The sequence below is a fragment of the Varanus komodoensis genome, unplaced genomic scaffold (genome assembly GCF_004798865.1).
Source record: "Varanus komodoensis strain SLA01 unplaced genomic scaffold, ASM479886v1 scaffold48, whole genome shotgun sequence".
NCBI lineage: Eukaryota > Metazoa > Chordata > Lepidosauria > Squamata > Varanidae > Varanus > Varanus komodoensis.
Genome location: NW_025336059.1, coordinates 5848947 through 5863189, shown reverse-complemented (window position 1 = coordinate 5863189; position 14243 = coordinate 5848947). Strand labels below are relative to the sequence as shown.

The 14243-nt window shown below is 50.2% G+C and overlaps 1 protein-coding gene across 1 annotated transcript in view; it reads right to left on the bottom strand.

The window, feature by feature from the left end:
• Positions 1-1029: 1029 nt before the first annotated feature.
• Positions 1030-14243, bottom strand: part of PLCH2 (phospholipase C eta 2) — a 94017-nt gene continuing 80803 nt past the window's right edge. Inside the window, exons 21-22 of the mRNA XM_044445420.1 lie at positions 6299-7367; positions 1030-2696 (exon numbers count right to left, since the gene is read on the bottom strand). Of these exons, the coding sequence (XP_044301355.1) occupies positions 1030-2696; positions 6299-7367 (2736 nt within the window). The remainder of the gene's footprint in view (positions 2697-6298; positions 7368-14243) is intronic.

Sequence of the window (14243 nt, the reverse complement as noted above, 5' to 3'; positions counted from 1 at the left end):
AGCTTCTAGCATCACAGAGAATCCCCGGATTCTCCCAGGAGATGAAGGACACCTTGATCTGGGTCGCAGGCTACAGTATAGCAGCAGTCACTTGGCAAACGAAGGTGTGACTACGGCGTGGGACGTGGGCAGCACCAAAGGAAGGACCGCTAAAGCAACTCGGAGATCCAGACCGAATGCACCGGCAGAACCACATCAAACTGCCCCGGGGCTTTGACAAACCTCGCCTGTGCCCTTCCGACCTTACCACCCCTCCTCTTCCTTGGCCAGGGGCCAATTGAGATCAGCTCAGCCATGGGAAAAGCCTCTGTGGGTGAGGCTATGGGGAGACAGGCTACGGGGAGAAAGCCCCAGGGCCCTGTTGAGCAAAGGTGGGCTGTTGCGGTGACAGGGGGATGAACGAAATGCAGGTGTCCATCAACATCGGCAACGGCCTTTGGATTGTGCCACCCCTCCCAGCCTTCTGGAAAAGAAGCAGCTGTCCCTCATCGAACAAGCTTGGGCTCTTTTGCACCTTCCGAACACTGCTTTGCATTCCCGAACTGAAATCAGGCGGGAGCGGCTTCAGCGAGAATGCCAAGGCAGCTCAGGATGGCATTGCCAAGCTTGTCATGTCTCGGGCACTCCGTCTCACCAGGATTGTAGTCCGGGAAAAAGAGGGATTAACGGTCGTGCAGATCCTTGGGCATGCTTTCCAGGGAACACGGTTAATGGGGGGATCTTCCCAGGTTCTGTTCCCTTCCCAGGAAAATGACTCTCGCCCATTCCCCATATTACATGCTACAGGTTGCATTATTAATAGTAGTATTCGTATTAGTTTTCTCACACACACACACACACACACACAGACACACAGACACACAGACACACACTGTCCTGTAGAGACTGGAAGGAGGGGGGGGAAGCACGATCCCTTGAACGAGCGTCTTCTGCACCACGTGCACCTTTTTTAAAAAAAGTGGTTGTTCGTTTTGTTGGTTTTGCTCTGACAGGAATGTAAACATCGATCTCGGTCAGCCCTTCCCAGCGTTACAGTTTGAACAGAAAGATGACTTCGGCGTCGCGGTTCAAGTCAGTTTGGTGCTTGAGTGGGGTTGTAAACAGACTGGGGGAAGCCGCGTCCCCGCAGGCCCCTCCCGGCAAGCAGCAGGCTCCTTCGGGGTTGCCCCGCTCCTCGATGGGCCCCCCCCGGCTCAGGGCCAGGCTCTGCAGCCGCTGCCTCTCCTGCGCTTGCTTGGCCCGGTTGGCGATGTAGCGCACCCTGCTCTGGCTCCTGGAGGAAGACCGCCGGAGGAGGCCCGTCCCCTCCTCCTCCTCCTCCTCGGACTCGTGGGGCTCGAGGCTGGTTGGGGAGGTGATGTCGCCCTCCTTCTGGAAGGTGGTCAGCCTCCTCAGGCGCTCCGCCAGCCCGTCCGGGGGCTTGGCCGGGGACCGTGTGGCTGCGCCGTGGCGCTGCTCCCGCATGGACCGGGTGATGAAGCTCCGGCTGATGCTGCGGTACTTGCTCTCGAAGGGGCACGTGATGTCGTCGGAGGTCAGGTCGCCAAGGCTTTTCGACTTGGCCTGGCTGGGCTCAGCCTCCTCCCGGACTCCGGACCTGAGGCAGGACTGCCTGAGGCTCTCCATATACAAGCGGCTCCAGGTGTGTCTCCTGGGTATGGACGGTGAGCCCTGCTTGAGGAATCCAGCTAATGGCCTCGGGCACAGCTCGTCCTCCATGGGCTGCCCCGACCTCAGGTTGGGGTTGGACTTGCTTTTCGTCACCAGGGGCATTTCCCCCCTCGAGGCAGCGTTAGCTGACCAGGGGCGCACGCCTCTTCTCCCAGGGCGGGCGTCAAAGTTCTCGTGCTGAGCTTCCAAGTCTGGGAGGCTTTTCCGAGCAAGGTTGGGCATGGAAAGATCTATGACGGTGTCATTGGAGGACATGCTGGAGGAGGAAGACATGCTGTCCCTGTGGCTGTTGGTGTCGAGCTTGCTCCAGATACGGTCGTTGACGGTGGCATCTGAGTAGACCTCGGCTGCCGGAGAAGAGCCATTGAGATGCCTCATTGAGACGGAACAGTCACAAAGTTTGTACCCATCGCACTTCGACCTCCTTGCTATCATGCGACACACGGGGACTGCGGCGTCTGGAGCTCCTTGGGGAGATTTCTGAGGTGAGCTTGGAGGCATGTTGCGTCTCACATCTCTTTGGTGTGGCTGCCCAGCTGCGGCGCCACCCTTCTCAGTTCTCCCAACATTCCTCCGTTCTAGAAGCACCCCATCTCTTTGCTTCGGACCAGTTCTGGCGGAATAGAGCCAAGGGTTGGCCAGCGCTACATGGTCCTGAGTTGGTGAGCCAGGCAGATCTGCACTGCCCTGTGCCCCTTTCTGTCCGGCGCCGTCTTCTCTGCTTGTCCCAACATCCCCCCATCCCTGGACACTTGCAAAGGTGGGGCGGGTTGCAAGGAACCTGCTCTCCCTCGTCACTGCCACGGCACGTTGCAGAAGAGGAGGTCTCTCAAAGGGACCATCTGGACCATCTGCATAGGAATAATCGGGCCCAGGTCCTTCTTCAGAATCACCGGCAGGGGAGGTGGGCAGAGGAAAGCAAGAGCTGGTGGGCTGGTTCTCGTTGGCAACAAAGGGTTCTTCACTGATGGTCTCCAGGCTGCATAATGAAGGGATGGACCTCTGCATTGAGCATTGGCGGACGTCTGTGGGGGAAGGAAACCCGCAAATGTGAGCACAGTCAATCAGGGATGGATTTCTTTATCTCCCTTGCGTTAGGATCCTACTTGGTCTAAACCTATTGTTGAGAACATCTGGACAGACTGGATTATTCTTGCGTCTCCTGAACCTTTTTCACACAAGGAAGGGGAAAGGGAGTGCCCAGATCCTCCGGCCCACCTTGGCCACCTGTACTCCCAGGGCTAGCATCCAGCTTCCACCTCCATGCAGGGGAGCCACACAGATTTTAAAGACTCACTTCAAAGAATCAGCCACACAGTCCCTGTAACAATGGAGGTGGACACTGGATGATTTGCCTGTCTCGACAAAGATGGGGACGGGGTGCCAAACAGGCAGGGGGATGGAGGTCCCAGCCAGACCATCCTCCTGAAATATGAGGCATCCGAAAGAACCAGAGTCACTTGCCTCGCCATGTACCAGTTTAAAAGGGGCGGTGCTCATCTCTGTTTCACACAAGTTTTGAACTAGCCAAATGAGCCATCCTTAGGATGGCTGGGTCTGGTACGAACGGATTCTCCTGGAAAAGCAGCACAGCTCTCTGCCATAGCCTCACTGCAGGCATGCGCCTCCCTCTTCTGGGGAGTCCCCGAAAGAAGAGTCTGGCTCCCTTTGCTACTTCTCTGAAGAGCGCGGATGTTCCTTAGTGCCCCTTCGGCAAGAGAGGAAGGGCTGAGCCCCTTTCGCTGGAGGCCAGCACACACTGCAGGAAGGAGGGTGTCTCCTCCCCTAGGTACCTGCAAAGGTGCAGCTGTGGTGGACCAAGGAAAGGGAGAGTCATAGGACAGTAGAGTTGGAAGGTACCCATTAGACCACTGGCTCCAATCCCTTGCCCAACGCACGACTCCAGGTTGATCCACCCTAACTGATGGCTGCCCATCTACCTGTTGAAGGTGCCCAGTGTGGGAGAGCCCACAAACTCCCTAGGCCAAGGGTCCCAGTGTTGCGTTGCTCTGAGGGCCAAGAAGTTTCTCCTGGTGTTCTGCCAGAAGCTGGCATCCTATCACTCAAGCGGGAGGCGTTCCCACCGCAACATTGCAATGTTCTGAACCTCTGCTTCACAGGAGGGAGAAGACAAGGCGCTTCTAGACAAGCTTCCAGTTGGGATTGATACATACACAAGCTTCTGCACATTGGTTTCGTTACGCAAGCACAAACACATGCATGCACAGAACCTTGGCGCGATATGCATGAGTACAAGCCCATCAAAATGTCAACACTTTGCATCCACGATCCTCTGTACAAATTTGGCCTTATTTTTTTTTTTTAAATGCAACCTCCATTGCAGAAGCAAGCCCAGGAAAACTGGACCTGCAAAATCCAGGATCACGAATTTGGGTGCTGAGAATTTCCAGGGATGAGTCAAGTGTTAGTATTTTGCAGAAAACTCAGATACACGGGGGACACACGCATGCAGAGGCATGGTGCAGTGAAACAGAGATGTTTGCAGAAACATTTGGGCACTGTTCATGCCCAGGGGTGTGTGCCATGTGTAGCAGGAAGAGGTCTGCATCTTTTATGCTGTATAAAGTAGGATATACCAAGCTGAGGAAGGGGCTGAGGAAGGCAGCCAATCCTCCTGGAACCCCAAAGCAAATTGGAATCATGCGTGGGATATATTGGGAATGTAAGCGAAGACTCGGAAGGGGAAACGCTGAGCATTAATTGAAGTGCCAAACAGAAATGAGGGAAAACCAGGCAATATTGAGCACTTAGACGCTCAGTGCTGAAGAGTTACCTGTAACTCGTTCATCCTTTCAGTTCTTAACTACAGAGACAAGAGTATGCATGTGGAATAGGACAGAACAGAGGAAAAAAAATCAGTTAATTCTGGGCAGGCCAGAACAGGTAAGGGATAAATTAGTAAGGAGAAGCAGGGTCAGAAAAGGGACTGGAACAAGCAGCCTGTAGGATTCTGAGATTTCTTTTTCAACCAGGTGTGCCCCAACCAGGAAAATGGTAGGGGAGGAATTAAAAAAGCAAACCGACAAGCCCACTCTTCCAGGCATAAGAACAAGACCCTAACCTTCAAGTTGTGAGGAAGAGATGCTTGGAACTAGTTCTTCCTTCTGAATTTGGCATGTAAGGCTGTGAACATGGCAGAAGGGTTTGGTTAAATGTCCCAGTGGGCAGATGGCGTCAGTTTTGATACAGAGCTCAGCCACCTGAGGCTACAAAGCAGGGGTGTTTTTAATAGTAAAATTTTCTGGCTGCCAGAACACATATTTTGTATAAAACAGGGACACTGGACATCCTTACAATACAGGGCAATCCAGTGGATGTTTACTCTAAAGTAGTCCCATGGAGATCACTGGGACTTCATTACTGGCTGAATGTAATATAGCACTGTAGCCATAGCCTGTAATCCTATGCACACTTACCTGGGAGTAAATACTATTGAATACAGTTGGGTTTAAATCTGAGTAGTGGTGCTCAGAAATGCACTGTATGTCTATTTGAGACAGACAAGAGAAAAAGGAGGGGGTGTGTAAAAGCAAGTTCAGATCACCAAATCAATTGGCTAAAATGGAACAGCCTGAAACAAGGCAAATATTAATTGAGCTGCGTTGAAAGGGGCTAAAGGATGTTTGTGAAACTTCTGGCTGTTCTCAAAAGCATCCTTTCCTTCAGGGAATCAGCCACCAGTTGATCTGAAGAGGAGCAGAAGCTTTCCCTCTGATCAGACTGATGCCAATGGGAATCTAGGAAAAATATTAAAAAATAACTTCATAAAAATGACTTAAATAAATAATTTTGGTGTTTAGCATCGTCGCTTGTGGAGTCCAACTGGCTGTGTAGGGTTGTGATGTTGTCATCTTACCTCAAGAGCCACCAGCAAACAATGGCATTGCAGGAACAAATATTTTGGGAAATCCTGACAGGGAACAGACCCAGTGGTCTGGCCTCTGGAGTCCCACCTCTGAGACGGTGCTGGAACTGGGACTCCAGATATGGCCTCCCAGACTATGAAACAAAATGGAAGTAAATCAAACCCAAGAGAAATGCTATCCAATGTCTGATCTAAGCCCAAACAAAGAGAAGTATCTTATGGGGTCTTGAAACGATAGCTTAATGTCTGTGCTCAATCTTTACGTGGCAAATGTCCAAATAGCTAAACTAAAACCATCAGTGGAGATACTAAGAGTAAATTCTTTCCCCCTTTTTGTACTGGAATATCAACACGATACACTGGTTGAATGCAAAACAAATCTTAGAATCAGAGTTATGCAATGCATGATTTAGAACACAGGAGGCAAGAGATGGAGGAGAGAGGGCGAGGGAGAGGGAGGCTCCAGAAATCTACAGAAGGTTTGCTACAGAAGATGGACTGACATACAGAAGAAACAACTGCTCGTCTAGACTGGAGGCATCTAGAGTGGAGAAAGCTCTGAACAGGTGTATGAACACATGATTCTATGGTTGCTCCCGCTGCCCTGACCCCAACAAAAAGCAAAAATGGCAAAATTAAAAGCTCAACTAAATGGGGAATGCAGGTCAGGGTTTCTAAAGGGAAACTGAAATGACAAGATGGTCTACAGCCAAGGGATGGGTGAAGAAGATCTGGTCTTACCAGTAAAGAATATGGGAGATTTACTCCGAATTTCCTCCATTTTTTCAGCAAACAAGGCATTCATTTCCCTCTGAAGGGTGCCCGCCTGTTTTCTGGAGCTCTCAGACCAACGCTGAGGGAGGTTGGGACTTCCAAGGCTCTCCAAGCTGCTGGAGTTGGAGGATATGGAGCCATTGCTGGTAGTCACCAAGTTGACGGTGCTTCCGTATTTGCCACCGGGCTGGCCCTGCCACCGTGGCCGGGAAGGCCCTTTGAGCCCATGACTTTTGGAATCACCGGCTTTCTTCCCTGAGGACGCAAAGGGCTGGCGAGTCCTGGGAAGGCTACCGGCAGCCCCGTAGCCAATGCACAGATGCAGATCTGACTGCGACCTGGGCTGCTCTTGGATCCCCCAATTTCTTAGCTCTAGCCTCTCCTCGTCTCCCGCCGGGCTGCTATACCGGCCGCAGGGGGGCGCATCGTGAGGAGCAGGCCCTGTGGTAGGATGGTCACTCTCCTTGCAATCTAGATCCGGGCTTCCACTCGAGCCAATCATGCACTTCATGCAGTTGGTGGCCATGCCAATCCTACCGGATCCATTGATGGCACAGCGGGCAAACACACCCTGCTTCTCGCTCGGAGGCTCCTGCAGCTGGACCCGGTTGGACCTCCGGACGGGCTCACTGAAGGTCGCGTCCCTGTGTGCACGGCCGTGGCCGGCTTGGCCTTTGCCAGAACTGTGGGCCTTACCTTTCAACCCCTTGCTTTGAGCCTCCCGGTTGGCACCGTCTCTGAGAGAAGGTGCCGGGGAAGCACATTCTGGCTCTTGGTCGAAACGAGGATAAGAGGATTCTTCGAGTTCATGGTCTTCTCCAGCCCCCTCAGAGCTGTTGTCTCTGCCATCCATCATCATCTCGGGAAAGCCCTTCTTGGTTTTCTTCTGGGTCTTAGTGGGCGCGCTGGCCGTCCGCCGTAAAAGCTGGCTGCTAAAGGAGTGTTTGCGGTTGAGTTGGCCAGCAACATGACTGTCGAGAGATGCCTGCTTTGGATTTCTGAGAAACAGACCTTTTAAGCCCAGAGCTTGCTTGGCCTGGAAGAGATAAAAAAGTCCCCGTAACAGGAGATGTGTATGTCACCCCCCAGCGTGCAAAGACACAAATGTTATCCATGTGCAAGGTGTCATTGACCTGGTGGGCAGCACCATCTATCCAGGGCTGACTGGAAGACTGAATTAGGAGGAAGCGATGAAGTGCACTTTTGATTCAAGATTTGGCACGAGTCCCACGCTGCTCATTTCCACCACTCTGCTCTCCCCGCCCCCTCGCCATTTTGTCCCAGCTCGCTTCCATGCGTAATCAGGAATCCGGCATGCAGGCTCCCGTGTTCACTGAGAAAGCTGTCCCGCCAGTTTTGGTGGGGCTGAATTCCTACTGGTGCGGCTGGGGCCACTCACTGCTGGGGATGGAGGACAGTGGACGAGACACACCCGCCATTTTGCAGAGTGGTATGGCGGCTGCTTTCATGGCCAGAGGTGGAGCTAACATGCCTCCCCAGTGTCCCCTGGGAGGGGAGACCTGGTCCTGCTTTTCCCATTGCTGACTCCTGTCCTGCATGAGTATCTGGCATCAGGGCCTTCAAGGATAACGAGTTACCATTCTATCCCACACTTCCTGCTCCAAATGGAGACACACTTTGTCAACCTCCAGTAAATATCAGCCACACCTTTTGGCCCTAAATTGGAACTGAATGGTCAACAAGCTGGAGAAACCTTCACTAGGCAGAGGAACCCCCCAAACCTCACCACATGCCACAAAGCCCAATCTGGAAGGCTTGGGACAACAGCTGCCATCTTGGCTCTAAGTATTTGAAAAACAGGGACGTTATCCAGCCACTTTAGCTAGAAAAAGGGACATTGTTGATCAAGCACTTGGAAGTAAGGTCCATCAGGTTCCATGGAATTTACTCCCACGTTGATGCATAAATAGTTCAGCCCAATGGTGAAGTCCATGCTGTAAGACCAGGATCCTTGGGCAAACGAGACAGGATGACCTTGCCCAGTTTTGGGCAATCCCAATGCTTGGTAGGTCCCCTACCCCACTGGAGAGATTTGGAGATGGAGAGGGAAAGGGAGTAGGGAGGGCTGGCTTCAGGAAGAGCATTGGAACATCTTTCGTATGACTGTCAACTATTTGTGCCATGTTTCACTCAATGGCTTCTATTCTATTCACTCTTCAGTGGGGCAAAGCTGCATTGGCCTCAGAGGAGCCTATTTCTAAGCAAACATGCCTAGGATTTCTCTGCAGAACACCCCCGGAGAGCAGAGGGAGGGGAGAGGAGGCTGAAACAGGGAATACGTTCTTCCACTGACGTCAGTGTGCTTAATTTTGGCTAGAAGGAGCCTTCCATCATGGTTTTCCTAGCAACCTCTTCCACCAAATTATACACATGTTCATAATTTAAATATTGGCATGCACAAATTCATTTTGAAAGCACTAAAAGCACTGGAATCAGTTTCTCATGAAATACTTCTTTCTTTCATTTTGCAAGCAACTTTGGTTGAGGTGAAATGACAGTTGGGTAGAAAGTTCCACCTGAACTTCAGTTGCCACAGTATTTCCCCTATCGTGAAACTGAGAACAACAATTTTCTGGCATGTGGGAGGGTTATTCTTGCTAGGCAAAATCTCTGCATATTTTCCACGGAAATAATTAGGGGATGAGAAGGTTTTGCACATCCCTAAATAGATCAGCATTTGAGTGGACAGCAAAAGCCTTCCATTGCTAAGCAAACAAACTCCAGAACTGAGCCCGCCTCACTACAAAATGTTGAGACCTCGGAATGGGTATCCGGAAAGGGCAGAGATCAGTGGTGGTGTGTGATGAGAAGCCCCCTTGGAAAAAATACTCCAAGGGTCTCTTCACATGCACCTCACAATGTTTAGCTAATGGAGTTCATTGGCTGAGCAAATTTGTAATGCGTAGCTATTACTGTATGTGGTTATCCTTTCCACACTGCAAATATTAGCAAGATCTTAAAATACGCATCGTTGTGTCCCCTGTGCAATTCCTTGCAGATAAGTCTTGAAGAGGAGCCCCAGCAATTCCATCCCCAACCCCATTTGGCATTCTGTGAAATGGAAGTTGGTCATAAATCGTAAATTTTTGGACACTTGACACAAATTTGAGAGGAGAATTATTACCGCATGGTACCGGCATTCACCCTGTTTTCCCTTCTTACCCTGTTGCTTCCATCCCTGGTCAAACAATTATTTCTTCATCCAGCAAATTCTCTTCCTCGGGCCCCACTGAAGCCTTCCCCAACCGGTGCCTCAGGAAACTTGGAGTACGACTCCCATCAGTTCCAGACAGCATGGGCAATGTCCAGAGATTATGGGAATTCTAGCCCAAAACACCTGGAGGGTGCCAGGTTGGGGATAGCTGTCTAGAAGGCAGGTGAATCCTATCCCTTTCTTAAGGTCTATAGGAAGATTAAAATATATCAACCGATAGCATGATCCTATTCAGGTCCACAGAAAGCTCCATTCAGTTCAATGGAGTTTAGTCCTAGGAGAGAGTATAGGATTGCAGCCTAGGCTAATGAATCTTTCGCCAAATGGATGGCAAGCTATTTCTGGTACGGCCCAGGCAGAAGGTTCCCGAATTTGTGTCGTGTTGGCAAATGCATATAATGACAACCGAGATGTTCATCAGGTCCCATGCCCCAACCATTCAAACCCACTTCCAAAATTCAGGGGGAAACCTCTGTACACAAACACACAGATAGCGGGGGGTGCCCCTTACAGAGAAATAAACCCGTGGGCCCCCCTGATGGAATGGGGTGATGTGGGGTGAAGATTCCACCAGTTCAGTTCATTTCCATCACTTGATGCATCCCCCCTGCATAGTAAGGCTCAGCTAGTAAAGCTTGAATCAAAACAAGCGATTCAAGAACCCAAATCCAGTGCAAGTTTGGTTGGAAGAAAAGGGTGCCATTTAAGAAGAAGATCCAGCATACATTGCTGCTGTCAATTTGCAAAAAAGCAGCAACCTCAGATAATTGGGTTCTCCAACACACACAGATCAAAAGAAATTGGCAATGGGTCTCTTTGTACATCTAACGGTTGGTTTCCTCAAAACATCCTGAGCATATTTAGGTTAAAAGGACTTCAAGACGAGGAAGCAATTTCCCCCTTCCAAAATTGGTAGGTGGCATGACGGAAGGGATTAGAGGAAACGATTGACAGGGGAAGAGCAATGGAGAGATTTTAAAAATGGGGGTGGGAAGACATGAATTTATCCTGGATCTGCTTCATAAATGCAGAGCACTTTGGTAGTTCGATGGCCCAGCAAACGTTCCAAGAAATGTGGCAGTCCATGTTATGAGTGGAAGAACTTTTTCTCAGGAGAAAAAAAAAAATAACACTAAATGAGGAAAAGGCACCAAATAGTAACGATGTCGTAGGTTAGAGAAGCATGCAAGCGTGTTACTAGGAGCACACTACCCCTTGGTGTGTCAGGAGGGGGGGTACCTTCAAGGCGTCTAAATTTGCTCTGCTTCTAAAAGGAGACTTTTTTTGACACAGAGAAGTCCACTGAAATCACAAACAGACAGAAGTAAAAGGCAGAAAGTGAGACACGGAACATCGAGCCGATTCTGCAAGAGATATAGGCAACATCTGGGAGAAAGGGCAGCAGAAAAACCACGGATGAGAAATTCGACAAATAGCATGGAAATTGTACGAGAGAGAGAGAGAGAGAGAGAGAGAGAGACAAAACAGGTAGGTGAGGTCAAGTGGAGCAGCACAGTTTAGAAACTAAAATTAGGACTTTGAAAGTGAAATAGCAAGGCTATGATTCCCCCGGAGTTCAGAACACTGCACTGGGGACCAAGATTCAGCTTTCTGGGAAGCACCATTTGTTTAGTGTGTTTTGCTATGTTTCTAGCCCTCCTTGTGGCAGAGGAGCTTGGAGAATTTGCAGGCAATACACAATTGCATCTCCAGAGCCCAAGGAAATTGTCGAGGATGAATATTGGGACCCATCCACTATAGCCAACAGCAGCAGCAGAGGAAAGAGGGCGAGCAGGAGTGGCAAAATAAATTACGCAACCTAAGAGACATTCTGCACTCTGGCCTGGTTGGCAGGATTTATGCAGATTGCAAAATGTCATGATTACGATTCATAAGAAACACACAGAGCACAGTTCTTAATCCGGCAGCTTCCACACACAATGGCAGGACAATTTTTGGTTCAGAAACGGTTTAGTCCATAAACGCAGGAAGCAATAAGAATGGAGAGGTTGTTAGAGGGCAGGACAGGGGACTCAGTGGATCTGGGTTCAAGTCCCACCTGGCCATGAAGCTTAGGGGGTGACCTTGGGGCAGTCACTGATGCTCAGCCTGGCCTACTTTGCAGGGTTGGAGAGATGTGGTTATATTATCCATAAAAAAGGATAACCGAGGGTATATTGGGGCATCTCAGTAACGCTTCTGTTCCCATATCCCTGCAGGAGAATTTACAGAGTCCCTTCATTCCTTTCAGAATGGTAAACTGGTTAAAAACCGTGCCATTGGTAAACAAGTAGGAAAATATATGACTCTTTTTCCGGTAGCAGAACAGACAGGTGATATTTATTGAGTTCAACAAGACACTGTCTTCCTCCCTTCCCCAAAGTGATCTACATTTATAAAGTACGTGGGAGAGAACTCGCATTAATCAGATGCTGCTCTCTACCTTTGTTTAATCTTTGGTGCTATTCATTAAGCGGGGATATTTAATGCATCATGAACTGCATATCCTTTTTGTAGGCTGCATCTGTTCTCAACCCGCTAATGAAATAGAACGTAGCTGCCGCAGCTGGGGAGAAAGCACGTGAAGCCAGAGAAGGGCTCAGAATCCGCTCCTTCCCCAGAAGGCTTGGTGTGTCTGTCCACACAAGTTAGCAGCGGCAGGATATGGCCCTTCTTTTCCCACTGGGTCTGGTTTGTGCTCCAGCAACAACAGTCGAACGGGGCCAGCTTCAGCAGAAAGGTGGCCCCCCACCATCTGCAGGCCTCTTTCTGATCTTTCTCCTGGACCCTATTGTATGAACATCACCCCTTTTCCTCTAGAGCTGATGGGCAGCTTCTGGCCACCGCCCTCAGTGCCCGGATGGCGAGTGCTTCTGCAGTACTGCAGGAAGGAAGCACAGTGGCATCCGTGCTTTCCCCCTGTGCCCTTGCTCCGAAACGGCTTAATCCCAAGGCCTTGTGGCCAATCCAAGATGGCGGCTGGGAGCCACTTGGCACTGGAGAGGCGGGTGTGGCAGGCACCTGGGGTCACGTCTCCAGGCAAGTCAAGTCCACATCTGGGCATGGACTCTTCCCTTCGAAAGCTGATCTTACGCCACAAAATGATCTCAGGTCTGCTTCAGCCTCTCCTACGATAACTCACCCAAATCTTAAGACCAGCAATGTGGATCTTAAAGCAGTGCATTTCTCAAAGGGCTACGATACACCCAGGTGGTCCTTGGAATAGGGGTCAGGAAGCAGTTCCACGGGGACCATCCTTCTTCCCCCAACAGTGGGGTTGTGGTAAATGCTAGCATACAAATCAAGGGCCCCATAGCTCCTTTCCACCACCCCCATGCCAAGGAGAACCTGACGTTTCAAGCAGAGGCATCAATGCATATCAAAGAACTTCCCTTCTCTGCTAGGAGCAGGTCTTTTGCCCAGCTAAAGTGTTTTCATTCCCCACTCAGGACCAAGTCCCCCAACATCCTTTTCATCAGAACAGGGGACAACAGATAATTTCTAGGAAAATTCAGGTTCTTGAGCTGCTATGGGGATTGCAGCTAAGAGCGGGGTCTCAACAGTGGTGGCAGCAGTGATGACATCATTAACCCTACCAGGGCTGCACCATGACATTGCTGCCACCATGCATGAAGGGGAGCCCCTCGATTCTGGATGAGGACTGCCTTCCTGCTCTGAACGACTCAGGGATGGGGCGTCTGGAAAGATCCAGTGAAAAATATCCCAAGTGGAGGCATATTTTTCCATGGAGGGATAGCGGGCCACGGTTTCTTAACAATTCCATTTTGTTTCATCTTCAGTGACAAAAGAGTACAAAGATGCCTTCTTTAGTAAGATTAGAGTCACGAATTAGCATACGGACTCCAGCAAACTAAAGGAGGCAGAAATGGTAATGAGAAGCAACAAGGGGTAGGTAATAGATTTGAGAACATGAAGACAAGCAATAAAGCAATCAAAAAACAAATCAGCTTGGGAAATTGGAAAGCAGGGGTGGGGCAGGCTGGAGAGGAGTTCATCAGATAGGATGGGGAGGGGTGGGCTTCTGATGCTCTTAAAAAAGAGTGACAGGGTGGGAGGACAGGGTTCGGACGGGAATCCAAGGAGCACCCAAATTGCTGCCAAGGTTTAAAAAGAAGTGTCAGTCAACTGTAAATTAAAACTATCCATCAGAAAGCCACTCGAGCAGGAAGAGAGAAACCAGAGAGGGCAGAAATTACATGGGCTTGATCAGAGAAGGTGAATAAAAGTAGGAAATTGCCAAAAACCAAGAAAGGAGGCTGTGCCTGTGAGAGAGAGAGACCTGAATGTATTCAGTGCACCCACAAGTTTCGAGGACAGGAAATGCAGGACACATCGTTTCACTGGCTGGGTTCGCACAACACGAGAATCCATCATGGGTCACCAGCCATGCTGGGTTGTCACGTCATGTGAACCTGGTCCACTTATCAGAAGAAGGTTTTTTTCCCCAACCCCCCCCCCCCCCCGATTGGTCGTTTCTTTCCAGCAGGTTGCCCTGAGAACTGATGGGGTTCAGTGAAGGCTGTTTAGCCACATGCCTCTTTGTCGAAACGGTCCCCGTCTAGCCCTGCCTAAATCCCTTGTCCTCAGGGGAACTCCAACATTTGACAGCAAGTGTCAGTGAAAAGAGATGTGTCAACTCGTCCACCTTCCTGAGCA